General features: G+C 38.3%; 5 protein-coding genes and 1 pseudogene across 10 annotated transcripts in view; 3 read left to right on the top strand and 3 right to left on the bottom strand.

Moving 5' to 3' along the window:
* The first annotated feature begins 320 nt into the window (after positions 1–320).
* Positions 321–3,152, top strand: LOC111498176 (protein DETOXIFICATION 16-like). 2 transcript variants are annotated; one of them, XM_023149327.1, is made up of 8 exons: positions 321–686; positions 918–1,462; positions 1,547–1,633; positions 1,727–1,783; positions 1,969–2,207; positions 2,474–2,592; positions 2,709–2,795; positions 2,886–3,152. In XM_023149327.1, exons 1-8 carry the CDS (start codon positions 396–398, stop codon positions 2,943–2,945), a joined length of 1,485 nt encoding a protein of 494 aa, XP_023005095.1. In that variant the 5' UTR covers positions 321–395; the 3' UTR covers positions 2,946–3,152. The 2 variants fall into 2 exon arrangements, with proteins under 2 accessions (XP_023005095.1, XP_023005088.1); XM_023149320.1 differs by having other exon boundaries at positions 1,547–1,783.
* A 1,235-nt stretch (positions 3,153–4,387) lies between these two features.
* Positions 4,388–8,717, bottom strand: LOC111498202 (cyclin-dependent kinase D-3). 2 transcript variants are annotated; one of them, XR_002720739.1, is made up of 8 exons: positions 8,348–8,717; positions 7,537–7,835; positions 7,315–7,423; positions 6,911–7,036; positions 6,067–6,302; positions 5,662–5,985; positions 4,860–4,981; positions 4,388–4,567 (listed from the first exon to the last, which is right to left on the bottom strand). XR_002720739.1 is itself a non-coding variant. In XM_023149349.1 (7 exons), the coding sequence occupies exons 1-7, from the start codon at positions 8,450–8,452 to the stop codon at positions 4,930–4,932; spliced, it is 1,251 nt and encodes a 416-aa protein (XP_023005117.1). In that variant the 5' UTR covers positions 8,453–8,717; the 3' UTR covers positions 4,653–4,929. The 2 variants fall into 2 exon arrangements, 1 of the variants encoding a protein (XP_023005117.1); XM_023149349.1 differs by lacking the exon at positions 4,388–4,567 and having other exon boundaries at positions 4,653–4,981.
* Positions 8,718–10,174: 1,457 nt separating this feature from the next.
* On the top strand, positions 10,175–11,242 carry LOC111498305 (annotated as a pseudogene).
* A 1,004-nt stretch (positions 11,243–12,246) lies between these two features.
* LOC111498299 lies at positions 12,247–13,909 on the bottom strand. The gene is made up of 4 exons (XM_023149432.1): positions 13,505–13,909; positions 13,010–13,204; positions 12,871–12,930; positions 12,247–12,689 (listed from the first exon to the last, which is right to left on the bottom strand). Exons 1-4 carry the CDS (start codon positions 13,769–13,771, stop codon positions 12,402–12,404), a joined length of 810 nt encoding a protein of 269 aa, XP_023005200.1. The 5' UTR covers positions 13,772–13,909; the 3' UTR covers positions 12,247–12,401.
* A 522-nt stretch (positions 13,910–14,431) lies between these two features.
* LOC111498214 (peroxisome biogenesis protein 3-2-like) lies at positions 14,432–19,010 on the bottom strand. Of its 4 annotated transcripts, none has more exons than XM_023149355.1 (8): positions 18,797–19,010; positions 18,641–18,697; positions 17,698–17,859; positions 17,410–17,609; positions 17,192–17,322; positions 16,094–16,221; positions 15,782–16,009; positions 14,432–14,877 (listed from the first exon to the last, which is right to left on the bottom strand). In XM_023149355.1, exons 2-8 carry the CDS (start codon positions 18,658–18,660, stop codon positions 14,613–14,615), a joined length of 1,134 nt encoding a protein of 377 aa, XP_023005123.1. In that variant the 5' UTR covers positions 18,661–18,697; positions 18,797–19,010; the 3' UTR covers positions 14,432–14,612. The 4 variants fall into 4 exon arrangements, with proteins under 4 accessions (XP_023005123.1, XP_023005122.1, XP_023005125.1 ...); XM_023149354.1 differs by having other exon boundaries at positions 14,433–14,877; positions 18,802–19,009; XM_023149357.1 differs by having other exon boundaries at positions 14,613–14,877; positions 18,636–18,697.
* A 966-nt stretch (positions 19,011–19,976) lies between these two features.
* The window catches only part of LOC111498290 (guanine nucleotide-binding protein subunit beta-like protein), a 2,423-nt gene continuing 1,146 nt past the window's right edge, over positions 19,977–21,253 (top strand). Inside the window, exon 1 of the mRNA XM_023149421.1 lies at positions 19,977–20,932. Within this exon, the coding sequence (XP_023005189.1) occupies positions 20,051–20,932 (882 nt within the window). The 5' untranslated portion in view covers positions 19,977–20,050. The remainder of the gene's footprint in view (positions 20,933–21,253) is intronic.

Raw genomic sequence — 21,253 nt, 5'->3', positions numbered from 1 at the left:
CACAACTCGATATTTGGCTCTGATACAGTTTGTGAAAGCCCAAACTCACTGCTAGTAGATGTTATCCGTTTTGGCTCATTATGAACCTGCGTACAATAAGAGAGATTCTTACACTTTTATAAATAAATGTTTAGTTTTCTTCTGTGAGATCTTACATATATCAATTAGTTATTCACGATTTTATATTTAAAAATTATATTTGTTTAATAATAATTCCGAAAAAGCTAAAAAGGTTTAATTTTGACATACATATTACAAGTGAAAAATACAAAATATATATATATATAAAATAAAAATAATAATAAGCTTCATCCAAAATTTACACATTTCATGGTTTATATGGAAGCTTCATCTTGACTTCCCTTCCTCTCTCCATTTCTGTGAGCAGAGAAATAATGGAGAGAGATCAGGAGTCGTGGTTGAAGTCGCCCCTAATTCACATATCTGAAGATGAAGTGAATCTGAAAGACGGGGGACTAGTAGATGATAACAATTTCTCAAGAAAACTAATAGCCGAGGAAGTAAAGAAGCAGCTATGGCTAGCAGGACCTCTCATATCGGTCAGTTTTCTGCAATACTGTTTGCAGATGATTTCCATCATGTTTGTGGGTCATCTCGGCGAATTGCCTCTCTCCGGTGCTTCCATGGCCGTTTCTTTTACATCGGTGACTGGTTTCACCGTCTTGGTGAGTTGATTTTCTGTTTGTTTCTCGGGAAAATTACATCTTCTTAGTAACCTGTCTGATTTTAGAACACATTAGACAATAATTTGTTATTAGTTAGCATCCTAGAACGAACGAAGAGACTGTGATTTTGTTGGTTTAGGAATCTGCAATTTCTGTTCCCATATATAACAGATATTCGATCATGGTTTGATTGAAATACTTCAAATGGTCTTGATTGAAATACATGTCTAGATGGGGATGGCTAGTGCTCTGGATACGTTTTGTGGCCAATCTTATGGAGCAAAGCAGTACCACATGTTGGGCATCTATATGCAAAGAGCAATGTTTGTTCTTTCACTTGTGAGCATACCTCTTGCAGTCATCTGGGCTAACACAGGAGAAATCCTGAAATTACTTGGCCAAGATGCTCAAATTTCAGCAGAAGCTGGGAAATATGCTAAATGCTTGATTCCATGCCTTTTTGCTCATGGTCTTGTTCAGTGCCTGAACCGATTTTTACAGACCCAAAACATTGTTTTCCCAATGATGATGAGTTCTGGAATAGCAGCTTTGCTTCACATTGCCCTCTGTTGGGTTATGATATTCAAAGCTGGGCTTGAAACTCGAGGAGCTGCTTTGGCAAACTCCATTTCTTATTGGATCAATGCATTGATATTGATACTTTATGTTAAGTTTTCTTCTTCATGTTCAGAGTCTTGGACTGGCTTTTCAGCGCAGGCATTTCACAACATCTCGTATTTCCTTAAACTTGCAATCCCTTCAACTGTCATGGTTTGGTAATGCTCACTTTTACTGTTTCTCCTTTTATCATAATCACAAAGATGCAGTTCTCTCAAAATGTTCAAAAAGATTTTCAACAGCTTGGAACTGTGGTCATTCGAGATGGTGGTTCTTCTGTCTGGACTTCTACCAAATCCAAAATTAGAGACATCAGTGCTTTCTATTAGGTATAAACAGAGACATCAGTTCTTCAGGAGCAATGTTATTTTCTTTTGTTATATCCAACCACCTCTAGCTTGTCCAACATGTTTCTTTACCAGCCTTAATACAGATTTAACCGTTTGGATGATACCAATGGGTCTGAGTGCTGCTGCTAGGTAAATTTTGCCACTCTTTCTCATAAGAATCTCTGTCCTCTCTACTGATAACTTAAAAATTTTCACTTTCATGTGTCTTTCTCCATCTTGCCTGAATTGGGAAATTGAGAACCTTGTTGTTCTTTTATAAGTATGGATAGAATTCAAATTTAACTAAGATTACTGTCTCTACTTCATTTTGTAAGCACGCGAGTTTCAAATGAACTGGGAGCTGGCCGTCCTGCAGGTGCAAAGCTAGCAGCGTGTCTAGTTATGACAATAGCCGTTATTGAGGGACTACTGCTTGGGACTGTCTTGATTCTTATACGAAATGTTTGGGGTTATGCATATAGCAATGAACAAGAAGTGGTCAAATATGTTGCGGATATAGTTCCCATAATTGCAGTGTCCACTTTTTTCGATGGACTTCAGTGTGTTCTTTCAGGTACTTCATAATCCTTCAAAGATCAGACCAAGTTGTCTAGATGACATTTTCCAGTTGAGTACTAAACGTGAAATGAAAATGAATTGAGGAATTTTATAGAATATTGGACTTTTTAAGGTAAACTTTGATAAAGAGTTGGCAATAAGATAACTTGATACTTTTGTATGTACGATATTTTCCTGTCCATTGTGATCTAACCACATTTCACCTGCATAAAGTATTGGCATTTGAAGAATCTGTGTGTATGTGCTTTAAATAAAATGCAGGCATTGTTAGAGGATGTGGTTGGCAGAAAATTGGGGCATATGTCAATCTTGGATCGTATTATCTTGTGGGTATTCCGTCTGCAGTTTTGCTTGCTTTTGTCTTGCACATTGATGGAAAGGTAAAAGTGTTAATCTTAATGTTCTCCACTCTTCATGCTCACCATTTTACATCATGTCCTATAGTTATTAGGAATCCATTTTTTAACCTTTTTCTCTTGAAAATGATGCTCAATAGGGGCTGTGGTTAGGCATCATCTGTGCACTTGCTGTCCAAACACTTTCTCTTGCTATCATTACCATCCGCACCAACTGGGACGAAGAAGTACAGCTCTAAACTCGAATCTTAAATAATCAACGTTACTCGATACCCTTAAAATTTGACATTCCTAATGCGTTCTTTCGTCATATTCAGGCAAAGATAGCTGCAGAACGAGTGTACGAGTCAGTCATTCCAACGAACGTCATCGCATGAAACTAAAGCTCTTTTGGGTGGAGAAGCTTTGTCATTAATCTCTTTGCCTTTGAAAATCAACAAATTGTACAATATGACTCATTGTTAAAAGCTTTTGACGATTTTTGGAAAGTCGTAAGTATTCCTCAACTGTTCTGAACTTGATTCAATTAGATTTTGGATCTCCAATTAAATTACGAGTCAGATTGACCCACTATAACTTCATCATCCTCTGTATTCAAAGATCATGCGGAGGTCTCAATTCATACCAGTACAGGAGATAAACCTTTACCCATGTTTCTAAACAGAAAAAAGGAGCAACTACTAATGACCAAACAGATTAATCTAGAAATACTACTTTTGAAATTTGTCACCATTGTGGTTATTTCTCAAGTTAAGGCACGTCCCCAGACTGGGACACTTGGTGCTGTGCATGAGTCTGAATTGTAATAATAATAATGGGAAGGAGAAAAAACAAATGGGAATCTCACAGAATTATGGAGCCTGCTTGACAATAACAGGGTAAGCAACCTCTGCCTATTGTTTCTTTCAAATTCCAAAGGTGCCTAGAAGAAATATGTATTAGTTGAGACCTAGCCAAAAATGAAAATCTCTTGGCTCCCAACGTCACTTGAAATGTTGTTTTACTTCATTTGTTTAGCAGGAAAGCTTGTAAAATGAAGTGATGAAACTGAAGGATAAGTACCAGTGTTTCTTCCTCGTGTATGACTGAGTTTTCACAGTGGTACTTGCGGGAATGTGTTGAAGTAGAATAGTTCTTCCAAATTCAGGTGAAAATGGTGGTCAGAATTGACTTCATCACACTTACCCATTGAGAAGGAAGAATCTAATGAAGATAAAAGAAAGAAACAGGACCTACTACAAACTAAATCTCTCCCAACAAAAGTGCTTTTGATATTTTCAAAAACACTCCTAGAATCCAATGTCGAACTATAAAGGTTCAAGTCCAAAGTGGGCTAGATTCACACCCTACCATACTAATATGATGCGGACTCATGGTTTAAAACATTAAAGAAAATGGTCAACTATATTTGCGTACCTTCAAGGACCTGTACTTGGAAGAAGTTATTTGTAGAAGGAAGAGAATGATTGGACTGCTTGAACACGGATGGGTCTGTCACGAACTTTGGATACACCTCCTCCAGTTCATAAGAGGTGCATTCAAGCATCTCTTTTTCCATCTTGTCTACAATTTCTAGGTTTATCACTCTATTTCTCTGTGTATTACTTTTGGTGGATCAAGGCAGGGCTCTCCATCTTGATTGGACACGAGATCCAGGACAAACAAAACTAGACAATAACAACAACGCTGCATGATTGAAGAAAAAATCAGGGAAGCCTTGCACAATGTATCATTTTTATTTCATTTTGTTACTGTGTACTGAATAGTGCTTCCTTGAAGCTGTCAGTGTTACACTTCCAAGACCGAACTGTAGCAGAAATGGTTCAAGGGAGAGCTATCAAATATATCGATAAGGGATCAAATGAATCAACTTCAATTAGCTATATGTGAAAATTACAAAATGAAACACCGTTATAATTTATCAGTCGCTCGAGGGGATATGAGGATAAAAGATAAACGATCCGGCAGTCTTTACTTGGAAGTAATTCCACAGTTTGCCCTAGAAACAACCAAAGAGCAAGCACGTGAGGATATTCAGCAAGATTCCTTTAACTAAGCAGACTAGAGAGTGAACACTGAATATCCGACATCAGAATTATTGAACCGATCTGAATATTAAAACAAAATGTATATTATTAACAGAGTTATTCAATTGAGGAAAACACTCGCGTTTTTCAAAAAACTAACTAGCTGGGAAAAGAAACGGGGGGGTGGAAACTATCAGAGGTTACAAGATCAAAGTTCCTTTTCTAGGATAATTCAAGTTCGAACAAACTCCAAAGACGTTGTACCTCATAAATGCAGGCTAGAGTTCAATTGAAAGGCTGATTTCATATTGCAGTACACTGATACAGAATCTCCTTATTGCTGGAATTCAAGATCTAATTTCCTTTTAAGATGTGATCGGTCAGCACTGCAAAAGAACGGGGGAAACACAAATTATTCAAGATTCTAGGTGTCATGAAGACCATGTTCATAATTAAATGTTCTATGAAATAATAAAAAATAAAAAATGATTATTATAAAAACTGTATTGGTCCTCTCTGTGGTCTTTGATTCATCAACTAATTTAGCACCATTTATTTAATTAATTACTCACTTAAATACATTAGAAATTAATTTTAAGATTTAAGTAATGGTAGTACATATGTTCTTGATATGATGCCCATTATAAAGCACCATTCATACAGACCAAAAACCTATTCCTATATGCTTTCCCATGAGAAAGGCTTGAAGCAAACAACCTAAGTAGTCTTAAGACAACTACCAGACCAAGTACATTTGGTTGAAATTGCAGCTAGTCATCCAAAAGAAAATTGCACGATAAAAAGGTAGTCCCGATTAAAACACAAACAAAACTGGGTGAGACCATCTTAAAACATCAAATTCGCATTTCTGATAATGGGAACTTTTAAGATTACTATCCATGACGACATGTCAAACTTCAACTCAGTTTAGCCCCAGTGTATGAGATAACATTCAAGAAGGTCCATACATTCTCTATACCAGGATTTCAAACCAACTTTCAAGCTAACGCAGACAATTGGTTCAGCAATTTACACAATAAACTTATTGTGGCAGAAATTTTTTTACCTGTTAATTGTTGGTCTATTTGGAGGTTTTCCACCAAAAATAGAAAAATCCAACGACATTGGCACTGCTTCATTTTTGCTTGTATTTCCAGCAGCTGCCTCTCGCACCTCATTACCATGGTCATCAAGCTTATCAGCTCTACATACATTTCCTTCAAAAGCCTCACGCTCTGGCATTACTCTTCTTGACTTTCTTGGAGGTGAGAGGACAGTAGGACCCTCATTTGAATTTAAGTCTGAAACTCTAGGGTTCATAGGTTCACGCTTTGAAGTAGGCCTTGGAAGCTTACTAGGATCTGTGGGAAGTGGTGCAGATGTGAAGTACCTAGAAAGGAAATACTGTAAGCAATGTATCCAAAACATTTCTTGATTTCTAAATAATATTTTCATATTTCAAAAATGGAACCTATGCTCCAATGCTTGCTGAATGGAAATTCTAGACTTTGGATCATAAGCAAACATCTTTGATAGGAGATCCAGCGTGTCATCACTAGCCATAGGAAACAATGAACGTAGAGGAGGTGCAGGAACATATTGGAACTCCACATAATCAGGTAGGTATAACATATCAGACCACTGAGAAGTTGTCGGAGTTCCAAAAGCTGCAAAGATCTTCCCTAATTGATCAATGTCGCTCGAACCCTGTCAAAAATAAAAATAACTTCAAAAATTTGAAGAAATACAAGAAATCAAAATCTGAACATGAAGTCTATTTTTCATAGTCATACAAAAAATCCAAGAACAAATATCCAAGTGGAAGTTTATATTCCCAAATCTGAACTTAAATCTATTCTACATAGTTAACAATATGCAAGTGCAACTTTAAAATTATAACCGAATAAAATTGTCAGAAACTAAGCATTTAGGACTCTCGGAAGAGTATGAAAATCTAAACATTAACATCTGTAGGTATATCAAAGTTCAGAAGATATGGGTTTGTTAAACTTACAAGCTACGAAAGTTACTTCTGTAACACATACTAACAACACCATCTACACAAAAGTTTCTACAGCCCATTCTTGATAGACTCTACACAGATTGTATTGTGCATGCCAATTCGAGTACCAACAAGAAACCGGCAGGAATGAAAGACTAATTAAAAATTGTTTATACTAAAACAATTTACATGGTGAAGTCTAAACATCACAAGCAGAAGAAGGGAAAACGAATAAATTTGATCCTCATGGGCCAAACATCTGCCATGATCGTGTAAATTAGAGAATCATTGATAGTTGCAAACGTGAACTTACCTGAAGAAAAGGTCTACGAAGTAGTAGTTCAGCAAAAATACAAGCTGCTGCCCAAACATCCACTGCAGAACCATACTGCTTAGAGCCAAACAATAGCTCAGGTGCTCTGTACCATCGGGCAAACACCTATTTTCAAATATTACAGACATGTGTCAAGATTGAGATGAACAGAAATTCAGGTATAGTGATGAAATATTATCTGGCCACATAAAATGAAGATGGGTTCTGTGCCTGTATCATTTTAGATTGAAAAAAAACTCTGTTTTTAATACATAACAAGGTCATTTACTTTTCCCAGCTTTAAAAGAAACAGTTACTACACATAACAAATTAGAGTCAAAGGGCTCCAATGCAATAAATATTTACCTGCATATATCAATAATGCAAAAGAGGGAGAAGTATACCTGGTGAGTATATCTACGATCAGGACTCCCAAATATCCTAGCCAAACCAAAATCTGCAAGTTTCAGTTGACCATTCGGTCCTATCAACAAATTATTTGGCTTCATATCCCTGTAAAGTAAAAGCATGCATCTTATAAAAGGAACATAAAGCACAGTATTCAGACGCTAAATAAGTTGAACTAAACATCAACAATAATAATAATATTATCAAAATTCTGATACCTATGTAAAACCCACTTCTTGTGGCAAAAAGCAAGACCTTTCAACGTCATCTGAAGGTATGATTTTATGTCAGCAGGGGAAAGAAATATATTTCGATCACGTATAACAGCTTCAAGGTCCGTCTCCATAAATTCAAAAACAAGATGCAAATTTTCTTTATGAGGGAATGCATCAATTAACTCAATTATATTTGAATCTTTGAGCTCTTTAAGCAGCTTGATTTCTCGAAGAGCCGTAAAATTTACTCCCTCTTTTTGTTTGCCAAGCCGAATTTTCTTGATTGCAACCGTCTGACCTGTCTAAAAAGTAAAAAAAAAAAAAAAAAGAAATTTGATAAATAAAGTTGAGAACCCTATTTTGTTGATGTAATAGAAAATCAATATATAGTTTTTCGATTTTCAAGCATCGAACAATCAGACTTTAAGGTAAGTGGACATAAGAACTGCTGCCTTGAGTCTAGACATATATCCAGCTACCGTGAGATATGGTTCCGGTAACAAAACTCATTTTACAGTTTAGTACATCCTAGGGCAAAAGAGCCGGGCATTCAACAGCTTTGAAACATAACGAAAGCAACTGAACTCGAAGAAACATTCAAATACTTCCAGAACGCATCGCCATATTCCCCCTCAATATCATTGTCAAATCAATTACATTGAATTTGGCTGTAACCTTTCGAATTGCCCTTCTTTTCTCTATGCCCATCATTTGCTCTTTGAAACGCATCAAAGAGTTAAAAACTTTTCACGCAAAGAAAGGCATGTGACCTTTAGATGCAGAATCGTAACAGAACGGGTGGGCAAAGACCTACCTGGGTATCAATGGCCTTATATACAACGCCATAGGTACCCTCTCCGAGAACCTCACGCTTTAAATATCTGTCGGCCACTTTCTTTGATGGATCGAGCTCAGCCATTGCTGCCTCCAAATGATTCCTTCAAAACGTCTTCTTACCTCCGGTATCCTTCTCATGCCAGACACATAGGATCGGTAAAAGAAATGTCTAGGGCATCATTGTCCAAGGAAATCCGGCGAAATTAGGGTTTGGAGATGGTGAGTGTGTAGCTCAGTTCGTAGCACAAAGAAAGCCGTTGAAGATCGAGCGACCGAGAGACGAGAGCGTGAAAAAGAAGCCTCTTTCGGCTGTTTCAAGCATTTTTCTATTTTTCCTTCTTTTTTTCTCGCCAATGCCCAATCCGATCCCTTATTATTACTTCTCACCTGATTTTAATCAAAGTTGGGCTGTGGGCCGAGGCCCACGGCCCAACTCATGATTATGATTTTTATTATTATTTGAATTCATCATGATTATGATTTCTATTATATTACCAAATTTGTAGCTATTAAAATTTTGTTGATTCATAAATTAGTTAAGATTGCATAGATGATATTTATATTTTGATTTCGGGATTTTTTGAAATTTTATACTTCAACTTTAAAGTTCTAAAATTTGTTTGGTGGCCGAGAAAATTCAATAAGAATCAAACAAATGAAAAAAAAATAGTCTCCACTTTTGCACACCGATTCCATAGGAAATTTTCATAGTACGAGTGTTACTCTTGTTTATTGTCGGTCATGTCAACTTCATTTAAGAATGATATAAGATTCATCAAGACATTATTTATGAAGCAAATATCATAGCATGAACGGAAGGAGTATATACTATCGTCCTAATAAGTGTCGACATGTATCCAACGAGAGCAAAATGTTCCGAGTGTCTACACTTGTCGAACACAGGCACTACCGACTACCGGAACGAACAAACACTTGAATCCTCCGTTTCAATACGTCTAAAAATGACAAATTTAAAACTATTGTGATCAATGGAATGAGACACTGTACATAAGTGATAAAAAAAAACGAACAAAAAACGTCTATATCTATCGCAAGCAATGACGTTGCCATTGCAATGGAAAGTCAAATACGTCATAATCTTTGAACATTCTTGTGGCTGATGGTAGACTTTGAATCCTCCAGGGAGAATGGATCAGATCTGGGGGCTCAACTTTCATTGATTACATAAGTGATAAAAAAACGAATAAAAACGTGAGACCTTATATCGGTTGGAAAGGGAAACAGAGCATAAGTGTGTGAAAATCTCTCCCTGACAAACGCGTTTAAAAATCGTAAAGCTGACGACGATATGTAACGAATCAAAGCGATAGACTTGGGCTGTTACAAATAGTATTAGAGTCAGTCACCAGGCGGTGTGACAACGAGGATGTTGGGCTCCGGAGGGGATGAATTGTGAGATCTCACATTGGTTGGAGAGGGAAACAAAAAATTCCTTATAAAGGTATGAAAACCTCTTTCTAGCAGACACATTGTAAAACCGTGAGGTTGACATCAATACGTAACGGACCAAAACGGACAATATATGCTAGTGGTCGACAAAAAAAAAAAAAAAAAAAAAANGAAAAAAAAAAAAAAAAAAAAAAAAACTGCTAGAACACTGGAGAAGATGGGAGCCCACTTGAAGAATTCATTAGCGCTTTCCTTTGACTCAAGCTCCTTGTCAAAGCTGCCATTTCCTACATTTGGAAGGTAAATTTTAGACAAATAATAATCACCCAGAAGCAACATCGAGACTATAAAAGGCTAAGAGTTTGAGACAATATGCAAGGAAGGATCACCGACAATGGCAGAGGTAAAGATTATTGGGTCAGCTGCAAGCCTCTTCTCTGTAAGGGTTGAATGGGCTTTGAAGCTCAAAGGAATTGAGTATGAGTACATACCGAAGACGTGAGAAACAAAAGTGAGCTGCTTCTCAAGTCCAACCCTGTGTACAAAAAAATACCTGTGCTCTTGCACCATGACAAACCCATCTCCGAGTCGCTTCTCATCCTCGAATACATCGACGAGACGTGGAAGGACAACCCGCTCATACCTGAAGATCCATATAACAGAGCCATGGCTCGCTTCTGGGCTAAGCTTTTAGATGAGAAGGTAACCCAAGTTATATGGTTTTAGATAATAAAGACCAAGATACTGACCATGTTTTTGTGAACGCAGGGCCTGCTGGGTGCCTGGGAAGCATGCCAGGCTGAAGGAGAAGAGAAGGAGAAGGCTGTGGAGGCTGCAATACAGAATTTGGCATTGCTTGACAAAGAAATCCAAGGAAAGAAATTCTTTGGTGGAGATGAAATTGGTTACCTGGATTTAGCTGCAGGGTGGATGTGCCACTGGCTCAGTGTTCTTGATGAAGTTGGAGAAATGAAGGTGTTTGATAAAGACAGGGTCCCATCCCTTCATGAATGGGTACAAAACTTCATACACATTCCAGTTATCAAAGAATCCCTTCCACCCAGAGAAGATCTTGTCAACTACTTCAAGGGGAGTCTGAGCTACGTCCGGTCGTTAGCTGAAAATAAGCAATAGGATGCCTCATCCTGCATTTATATCTCATTTCCAATAATCCTGGAGTCATAAGAATCTGTTTTTCTTTTTCCTTTTATTTGTTTGATGGGGTTTTTTTTTTTTTTTTTTGCTATTTTAATCGATCATTATAGGATAAAACAATTGCACTTCCTCGAGACATTTATAAGTGATTGTGCAGCAATCACTCTCACCACCGAGTGAGTCAGCCTATTCAAATTTGCGTAGCCTCTGGCTGGATGACATATACTTAAGCCTCTAGCCCCGTTTGAGAAGAAAGTTTTAAAAAACGGGGCAGAGAGATTTTTAGAAGAGAGTTTGAAAGCAAGAATTAAAGTAATGTTATAGACTAGTAAACAAGAAAGACAATCTAACGGTTTAAATAGCATATAACTTCAGATAAGGTTATCTAATTGATTCATCAACAAAAGAGGTCAGCTTGGCATAACAATTAAAAAAAATTGAAAATGATACCTATTTGCAAATGAACAAGTTAAACACTCAACAGTTCAGCTGCACTTGGACCCGCTAAAGGATACACCAAATTTTAGAGAAAGAGAAGGAAAGTTGTAGCAACTCAAGCCCAAGCCCACCGCTAGCAGATATTGTCTGCTTTAGCCTGTTACGTATCACCGTCAACGTCACAATTTTAAAACACGTTTTCCAGGGAGAGGTTTCCACACCTTTTTAAGAAATGTTTTGTTCCCCTCTCCAACTGATGTGAGATCTAACAATCCACCCCCTTGGGGGCCAGCATCCTCATTGGCACACCGTCCGGTATCTCGCTCTGATACAATTTATAACAGCTCAAGTCCACCGTAAGCAGATATTGTTCATTTTGGCCTATTACGTATCGTCGTCAACCTCACAGTTTTAAAACATATCTTTCAAAGAGAGGTTTCCACACTCTTATAAGGAATGTTTCGTTCCCCTCTCCAATCGATGTGGGATCTCACAATCCACCCCCCCTTGGGGGCCAGCATTCTCACTGGCACACTGCCCGGTGCCTTGCTTTGATACCACTTGTAACAGCCCAAGTCCACCGCCAACAGATATTGTCCGCTTTGGCCTATTACGTATTACCATCAGTCTCGCGGTTTTAAAATACGTCTTCCAGGAAGAGGTTTCCACACCCTTATAAGGAATGCTTCGTCTCCTCTCCAACTAATATGCGACCTCACAAAAGCTAAGGTAAGTTCAATAGAACCCACACTCAGATAGCTGTCCAAGGTACAATTCCTATGAGAAGTGGCAATTACCTAACAAACAGCTTGAAAATCATAGTAAACATTCTGTGGATGAATAGCATGCCTTAATTCAAATGACAATGCAAAGTATGAAGTAAAATGGCATTGATTTCTCCAGAAGTGAAGCTCAGAGATAGCAAATAGCACAGAACAAATTGAAATTCTTATAGACCAGTTAGGATGTACACGTTCTTAACAAATATAACACACTGAACAAGACCAGATGTTTGATGAAGAAAAGAACTAAGTATTAACACGACGACACCGGCACCAGAATGCAGTTCCCCCACTTCTACCACGAGCAACAGCTAGTTCCTCATCAACATAAAACCAGATAAAGAAAGGATCTTTACTGCTTGGCTCCCTTTCATCCTTTTTACCAAGACTGATCTCCAAAGGTTCTAAAGGTCCAAATTTGATCCGAATTCGCTCGAAAATGAACGCTAATATTCTGTTCTTCCATGACATTCTACCTTCAAATGTTAAGCTTCCAATAGGTCCCAAAAACACTCCATTCTCTATTCTTTTTCCCTAAAATCCAGGCAACCATGAATTCATCTCAAAAAAAATCTAGAAAATCAACTAGAGCAGTCCTAGGTTTCTGTTCTTATTGCACATTAAGGATGCTACGTTTTAAATTCATGCAATCTTTTCCAAGATGAGATATAGCAATCATACAGTAAAAGCTAGAGAGGAAGACAGATGAACTTACAGCAGCATCAAACCTCTGGATGGCTGTGAGAGGAAAGTACCGCCCTTTCTCCAATTTTTTCTGTAATTCAGCACTAGAATTCAGAAATTAGAGTGATTAAACATTCTTAATTAGCAAAAGAAACGGAAATAAAATCAACCTCAGCAGTAAAAATAAGCATCCAGGTTCTCCCTGGAGAGCTTGTTCCACCAAGCGTATTAAAAAACTTTGAAGGGTCAAGTTTGGCCTTCTCAAGAACAGAAAGAGCCGACAAAACTTCTTCTGCTGCTACCCGTCTAGTCTTCGCCGCATCCTTTAGCACTTTGACACTCTTTTCCACTTCCTCGTCCACAATCTACACCAGTCAATTCTTCATACATTATTTGAACAGCTCTAATTGACTCATCTTTTAGTTCGGTTGCTTATGAATAGATAATGTAACACCCTAATCACAACCCTGGTAGATATTTTCCATTTTAGCTTATTACGTATTATCGTCAACTTCACTATTTTAAAACACATCTGTAAGATCTCACAATCCACCCTCCTCGGGACAGCGTCCATCCAATCACCCTCCTTGGGGGCCAAGAAAGGCAACATACTAACAAGAAATCTTAGCGACTAGAGAAATATCAAAAGCAAAAACATCACATACACTGCTGGAACTCTCTTCCACAACTTGAAGTGGGGCTGCTCCATTTGGGTCCTTTTCGCCTAAAGTTGCCCAGATTTTCGTTCGCGGAAATCTGTCAAATGAAGGCCGGTTTGAAGATTTTAACGAAATGGGGTATAGCGCCACGGCATTAGAAGGGGTTTTGCGGAAGATTTTTGGGGGATTGAGAGAGTTATTGGATGAACTGGAAGCAAACCAGCTGAAGAACGAGGACCCCAAGGTTGAAGGCGGTACTACGAGTGAGGTCATCGTTATTTAGCTCCGACGATGGCGGCGTTCTTGGCCTGAAGAGGAAGAAGGTTCTTCTTGGTTCTTCTCTTCATCCATACAAATATCTGGTGCGGATCAAATCCTTGTACCCCATGATTGGCAACTCAATTAAAATCCTCTACATTAATGAATATGAGTGGACTTAATTTTTCTTCAAGTGAAATTTTCATGCTTCAAATAATCCTCACGTATTTTTACTTTCTATACTTTAATTTTAGTTTCATTAGAAACATTTAAAAAAAAAAAAATCTCTATATTTTAATTCAACTTTGTCCATGGATTAAAACATTATATTTTTTAAATTTTAAAATATGGCAAATTTTATTAAACTAAATTAATAAAAATATTTATAAATTCAATAATATCTTTCAACTAAGGAAAAAAAAAATCTAAAAAATATTTTTAGTATTTATTTTAGAGAAAAAAAATTTAATATCTTATTTCAAAAATATTAAATTTAAAAAGTTTCATTAATAAAATTTAAATTGTGACCTTTTATAATTATAAACAAAAGTTTTAAAAAAGATTTATAGTTTATCTACCTAGATTATTTCCAAATGTTAATTTTTGAAAGTTTATGAGTATTTTTGAAAAATAGTACTAACCGTAAAGATATTTTAAAAAAAATATCGCCTATCACCACCTCAGAGATTCTTTCCAGATTCTTTCCAAACGTTTTAATGTTTGTAAGGATCCGATCCAAGCCAAGCCAAGCCAAGCCAAAAGGAAGGAAACCAGACTTTTTACAATGATGTGTAAACAAGAACCTAATGAAGTGGGAAGAATGTGCAGCAAGCAACCCATGCTAAGGTGTTTGTTTCTAAGAGGCAGGCATGGTGTTCGCATAGAGGAGAGTAAAGAAGATTTCCACTTCTGGTATACCTCTGATCAGTTGGATGAATCTGGTTTTTCTTGGATCTTCAAGGAGCAATGGCCCCATCTGGGAAACTCTTGGCACAAGCCTAGCCAGTGGTGTCCCTGATGTACTGCTGCTGCCGCCTCCACCAACTGAACCCTCCATTTCTTCCATCAACCCATCCACTCCTACTTCTAACGACCTCTCGACGACGTTCCCAAATTCGGCACTGAACCCATAAAAAGAGGAAGAAAATATCATATATTGTTAACTGAACGAAACGTGGTTGATAGTTTACAAATTTGTCTAGAGAGTGATGATATTGCATTCAACATGAACTATTAGATCCCAAATCGGTTGGGGAGGAGAACGAAAGAACGAAACATTTTTTACAAGGGTATGGAAACCTCTCCCGAGCATACGCATTTTTTAAAAACTTGAGTGAAAGCCCGGAACGGAAAGCCCAAAGAGGACAATATCTACTGGCGGTGGGATTCAGCTGTTACAAATGGTATCAGAGGCAGACACTGGGCGATATTCCAGCGAGGAGCCTGAGCCCCGAGGGGGGGGGGTGGATTGGAGTGGACACGAGGCGATGTGCCAGCAAGGACGCTGGGCCCCGAAGGGAGGTGGATTGCGAGATCCCACATCGGTTGGGGAGGAGAACGAAACATTCTTTATAAGAGTGTGGAAACCTCTCTCATAAAGAAAAGCCATTTGCTGATGATGGGCTTAGGCCGTTACAAATGGTATGAGAGTCAAACACCGAGCGATGTGCCAGCATGGAGGCTTAGCCCTGAAGGGGGTGGACACGAAGCGGTGTGCCAGCAAGGACGCTGGACCCTGAAGAGAGGTGAATTGGGGGATCCTACATTGATTGGAGAAGGGAACGAGTGCTAACGAGGACGCTGAACCCCAAAAGGGGTGGACTGTGAGATCCCACGTTGGTTGGAGAGGAGAACGAAACGTTCTTTATATGGGTGTAGAAACCTCTCCCTAACAGACACATTTTAAAACCTTAAGAGAAAGGAAAAACTAAAAAGAACAATATCTGCAAGGAGTAGGCTTGAACTGTTAAACCAACGAGACGGTCTATAATCATTATGGTGACATTTGATTTATAATCCTCGTACCTTAGCAGAACTGCTCGAGTCTCCATCATAAGTTGGTCAAACTTATTGATATTTGTGACAGTTGCATCGTCATCTGTAGAGAGCGTGCCGGTAATACTAGATTGATTGTCCTCAGGCATCAAGTAGTCCAACCAATGATGGGGACGTCCCGTGCTCATGAAGATTTTTATCATACGTATAGTAGTTTCGCGAAGCGTAGTTGTATCAAAGACATCTCGCAACTGTTTACTGCAACCAAGAAAATCGACAAAGAATACTAATCACATCTGAGAAAGCATCGACATAGTCGACGAAATCAACATAGCCCCTTACCTCTTGAGAACTTCTGCTACTGCTACCTGCATTCTAGGAATTAAGGTATTCAGACCATAATTAGAGAGAAAATCAGAGATAGCCAGAAATTTCTGCTCGTCGTTCCTATCGACGAGCTCAGCCTCCTCCTGTGGAATCAGAAATCACAAGGACTAACATCAGAGAAAAGACAGTGAGTCAAGAAAGAACTAATAATAGCACGCATTACACAGCTTTCAAGTTTGATATCAAATAAATTTAAAATCTCATATCATGTTTAGAAGTTATAGCTGGAAAACGGAACAACATTCACGTTGCCTACATCACCTACTCATTTATTGGCGTAACATGGCCATTCCACTTGATGAACGGAAAAAAATGGAATGCAAAATATTGTAACAGCCCAAACCCACCGCTAAAGAATATTGTCCGCTTTGGCCAATTATGTATTGTCTTTAGCCTCACGGTTTTAAAACACGTCTGATAGGGAGAGGTTTTCACACCCTCATAAGGAATGCTTTGTTCCCCTCTTCAACCGACGTAGGATCCCACAATTCACCCCTCTTGGGGCCCAGCATCCTCGCTGGCACATTGCCCAAATGTCTGGTTCTGATACCATCTGTAACAGTCTAAACCCACCGCTAACAGATATTGTCTGCTCTAACCCATTATGTATCGTCGTCAGTCTCACGGTTTTAAAACGCGTCTTCTAGAGAGAGGTTTCCACATCTTTATAAGGAATGTTTCGTTCCCCTCTCCAACCGATGTGAGATCTCACAAATACAGTCAACACACAACAAGTCTACAACGATGACCCTGAATGTGTAGACATTTTTTCTTTAGTTTGAAGCTAAACTGCAGACATTTTTAGCTAAAGTGAAGGATGACAACACCCTAGCAGCCGATAGGCGCAAATCATGGAGCTCCTTATCAAAGGTCAATAGAAAAATATAATGGGTACTCACGGAAAATGTCATCAGTACTTCTATATAAGAAATTAAAATTTTTTTAAAAAAGAAAAACCAAATAAATAGTAAAATGACTAAGGTAGTAATGCCAAGAGTGACAGCGATAAAAACAGTTCAAACAAGTACGATAGTCGAAAACAGCAGGCCTTACGAGGAAATGGGAGCTACCGAGACCACGGGCAGTATCAACGTACATGTGTCTTCCTAAGATGTTGACTTGAACTCTAATGTATAAGCTTAAAACAGTTATTGCCCAGAGTGATATCACCATCTTTGTGAAGCCTGGAAAAATGCATACCAAGCAAGGTGATCTAAATCTATGAACACGAAAGATCCAAATATGAACACGAAAGCGAGATCGTTACATACTTAGTATTTTGAGGTTTTCCCATAAATCGAGTTTTTCTGCTAATGTCAAAGTGTTTGGTTGACCCTTCCCCATCATTAACCGCTTGGTCAGGTGCGAAAGATCCAAATCTTCCTCTATCCGACTTTGTAAATGTTGTATAGCATGAGGCAGTGTCGTGGTATCAGCTATCCTCTGAATATGCTCAAAATGAGCTTGTATTCTGCAAGCACGCATCCAACAAACTCGAAAGTTAAAGAAGAAAACGATACCGATAAAACGAGGGACCGAAAAAGTAAGCATCTCTTAACTGAGCTTTAATGAGCTCGTCCGCTTCGCGTTCATTATCTAGCTCTCTTTGAATAACCTGAAGCCTTCTACTGTAGTAATCATATTGTTTGTAGAGAAAATACCCACTTCCAATAACACCAGCTGTGGTTAAAATCTTCTTCTTGTGCCTTCTCCAAAAATCCCTGCTAATAAGACATCATGAAATGGGAGAAACCAAATAATATGGATACGTAAACTACATCGACCGCTAACTATCGAGCTCTGCCTTCAACATCATTTTGGATTCCCAAAACATATTTCGAGATCAATATGTAGAAATCATAAAATAGTTCTCAAGCTTTTCCCCTTTTCACAATAAGTTGCTCTCTTTCTGTAGTAGGTCAAGCCCACTGCTAGTAGATATTATCTGTTTTGGCCCGTTACGTATCACCATTAGCCTCACACGACGTTAAAACGTGTCTACTAGGGAGAGGTTTCCACACCCTTAGAAGGAATACTTCGTTCTCCTCTCCAACTGACGTGGGGATCTCACACTTTCAGTTCTTCCAAATCACAAAAGATACCTTTCGTATGGTAAAAGTACCATACTTCCGTTCCTTCCCAGGAATTCATCCAACAAACACTAGAAATAACATTCCTTCAGAATCAATTATTGTAATCAAAGAACGTGAAACCATTCATTCTATATCAATCAATTAGAAACCAACCATCCTCCTAGTCTCAATTGTCTGGAATCAGAAGATAACCAAAAATTGGATAGCTNGGGGGGGGGGGGGGGGGGGGGGGGGGGGGGGGGGGGGGGGGGGGGGGGGGGGGGGGGGGGGGGGGGGGGGGGGGGGGGGGGGGGGGGGGGGGGGGGGGGGGGGGGGGGGGGAAGCACCCAGAAGTATGCACCTTCAGTCAATAGCAACATAAAGAGAAGCATATGAAATAATGCTGAAGAACCAATAGAACCAACCTTACAGGAAACATTTTGGTGTCATGAATTAAACTGAATACTCATCACCATGCCTTCTTCACCTGAAAATCCATTTCGACAAAACCACGATAGATATCAAATCATCCACAAAATCCAAAACTATCAGTAACCCAGAAAGGAAAATAGATGAATAAACGCACAACACCTCGATACCCCACGACTGGGAAAAGGGGATAGTCGAAATGGAAAGCAGCCCAACAAGCACAGATAGATGCAGTTCTTGCCCACTTTATCAACACAGATTCTTAGCCTGTTTTGGGTTATGAAATTTCAAGGGTTTGGAGCTTGAAGAACCGCTGCAAGCTGAGAAATTAGAGTGGCAATTTTGACAATTCATGAATAAATTTTGGTTTTTAATCTTTTAACTCTTCGTGTTCACACAGAAAATAGTAACACTTCATGGAGCTACAATTAACACTCGAGTTACTTATAACTTCGTTTTTGAAGGGCCTGAGATTAAGCAGTTTGTTGAAATGTTAAACAACCCCTTTAATTATTTTGCTAGATCGATCGTATTCGTCTACTCGAAAACCTGTATTTTATAACAAATTTCTACGAATGAAATTCAAAAAAAAAAAAAAAAAAAAAGTAATAAAAAAGATATTAAAAAGCTCATATATTTATTATAAGAAAAAATGAACAAAATTAAATTATAGCATCTAATGTATTCTCCGAATTAATTTTATCAAAATTATTACCTCTAATCAGTTGTAAAATAATAATAATAATAAATCAATATTAATGGCTGTTTTTTTTTATTTCATAAATTCAACTTTAAAGAATATTTAAATTTTTTTATTTTCGTTATCTCTTCGTCTAAATTGTTTTCAGATAGCCATTTTTTTTTTATTTTGAGCTGTTTTAAAATATTAATTCAAAATTATTATGTAACTTATTATGAATTACAACTTTTTTATTTTTTTACTTTAAAAATGGGTAATTTGATAAATATGAAGAAAAATAGTTACTATAAAAAGTTTTTCAAACAAAATATAATTGTAGCTTAAATAAATTTTAAAAAAAAAAGTAAAAAAAATATAAAATTCTGTCATTTATTAAAATTAATAATTTAATTAAATCCAATAAATTTATAAGAATAAAAATGAAAGAAAATAAAAGAAAAAAAATCATAGGAAATGCTTTAACTTAGAATTAATGTGAGCTAAAATAATAATAATTGAAAAGAAAAAAGAAAAATGGGTTTTAGTTCTCACAAGGCCCAAACGGTTCCTAGGGTTCTCCAAGTTACAACCGCCTATAGCCGGTCGACTTTTCAAAACCCTAATTTGCTCGACTATATATATCTTCTCATCTCCCCCACGCTTCCTCCTCTATCGCTCACAAATTTACAATCTTTACACAGCCGAAGGCGCAGAACAAACCACAACTCAAGAATGGCGGAAGGGCTCGTTCTCCGGGGAACGATGAGGGCTCACACGGATATGGTCACGGCCATAGCCACTCCGGTTGACAATTCCGATATGATCGTCACCTCTTCACGTGACAAATCCATCATCTTGTGGCGTCTCACTAAGGAGGAGAAGACCTACGGTGTTCCTCAGCGTAGGCTCAATGGCCACTCCCACTTCGTTCAGGATGTTGTTCTCTCTTCCGATGGCCAGTTCGCTCTCTCTGGTTCCTGGGACGGAGAGCTCCGCCTTTGGGACCTCGCCACCGGCGTTACCTCCCGTCGATTTGTTGGTCATTCGAAGGATGTTCTCTCTGTTGCCTTCTCCATTGACAATCGTCAGATCGTCTCGGCCTCTCGTGACCGAACGATCAAGCTATGGAATACACTCGGTGAGTGCAAGTACACAATCCAGGATGGTGACGCTCACAGTGACTGGGTTAGCTGTGTTAGATTCAGCCCTAACACTCTCTTGCCGACGATTGTTTCGGCGTCTTGGGACAAGACCGTGAAGGTTTGGAATTTGACCAATTGCAAGTTGAGAGTGACTCTTGCTGGTCATGCTGGTTATGTCAATACGGTGGCTGTCTCTCCTGATGGGTCGCTATGCGCTAGTGGAGGCAAAGACGGAGTGATTTTGCTATGGGATTTGGCCGAGGGTAAGAAGCTCTATTCATTGGATGCCGGATCGATTATTCATGCTCTTTGTTTCAGCCCCAACAGGTACTGGCTCTGTGCTGCGACCGAGAGCAGTATTAAGATCTGGGACTTGGAGAGCAAGAGCATCGTGGAGGACTTGAAAGTCGATTTAAAAACCGAGGCGGAGAAAACTGATGACACCCATGCTGCAACCGCCAACAAGATTAAGGTATAATTCATTTAAATTTTTTTTTTTCTGTGCACCATGTTGTACTATGGAAGATTTTGTGCTCGTTTCGTTCTTTAATTATATAACACCCATGTACTATGTTTGTTGATGATTGATCGTGTTGTTCTGGCCCTGCTTGCAATTACCAATTACATTGTCTTATCAGCATGCCATGTTATATACGTTGAGATTGCATATTCTGGAAGTGTTTTATACTTGGGTGTATGTTCCTACGATGTTTTCTAGTACTGTTTTCAGCACTTAATTGTATATTGGTTGTTAAACTTGTCTTATTGTTTTTTTTTTTTTTTTTTTTTTTTT

Source organism: Cucurbita maxima, unplaced genomic scaffold (assembly GCF_002738345.1).
Source record: "Cucurbita maxima cultivar Rimu unplaced genomic scaffold, Cmax_1.0 Cma_Scf00002, whole genome shotgun sequence".
Taxonomy (NCBI): Eukaryota; Viridiplantae; Streptophyta; class Magnoliopsida; order Cucurbitales; family Cucurbitaceae; genus Cucurbita; species Cucurbita maxima.
This window is presented reverse-complemented; position numbering and strand designations above follow the sequence as displayed.

Bases quoted from the DNA above. Each gene is read 5' to 3' on its own strand.
- LOC111498176 (XM_023149320.1), top strand. From the start codon at position 396: ATGGAGAGAGATCAGGAGTCGTGGTTGAAGTCGCCCCTAATTCACATA. The intron at 687-917 runs GTGAGTTGATTT...ATACATGTCTAG, and splicing joins TGACTGGTTTCACCGTCTTG to ATGGGGATGGCTAGTGCTCT. The intron at 2,593-2,708 runs GTAAAAGTGTTA...GATGCTCAATAG, and splicing joins TCTTGCACATTGATGGAAAG to GGGCTGTGGTTAGGCATCAT.
- LOC111498202 (XM_023149349.1), bottom strand. From the start codon at position 8,452: ATGGCTGAGCTCGATCCATCAAAGAAAGTGGCCGACAGATATTTAAAG. The intron at 5,986-6,066 runs GTTCCATTTTTG...TTTCCTTTCTAG, and splicing joins CAGCAAGCATTGGAGCATAG to GTACTTCACATCTGCACCAC. The intron at 4,982-5,661 runs GTAAAAAAATTT...GTTCTTTTGCAG, and splicing joins AATAGACCAACAATTAACAG to TGCTGACCGATCACATCTTA.
- LOC111498299 (XM_023149432.1), bottom strand. From the start codon at position 13,771: ATGACCTCACTCGTAGTACCGCCTTCAACCTTGGGGTCCTCGTTCTTC. The intron at 12,931-13,009 runs GTTGATTTTATT...GCTGAATTACAG, and splicing joins TGCTTATTTTTACTGCTGAG to AAAAAATTGGAGAAAGGGCG. The intron at 12,690-12,870 runs GTAAGTTCATCT...CCTGGATTTTAG, and splicing joins TCCAGAGGTTTGATGCTGCT to GGAAAAAGAATAGAGAATGG.
- LOC111498214 (XM_023149355.1), bottom strand. From the start codon at position 18,660: ATGACACCAAAATGTTTCCT. The intron at 17,860-18,640 runs GTAAGGTTGGTT...TCTTATTAGCAG, and splicing joins ATGACACCAAAATGTTTCCT to GGATTTTTGGAGAAGGCACA. The intron at 16,222-17,191 runs GTAAGGCCTGCT...CTGATTCCACAG, and splicing joins TCGGTAGCTCCCATTTCCTC to GAGGAGGCTGAGCTCGTCGA.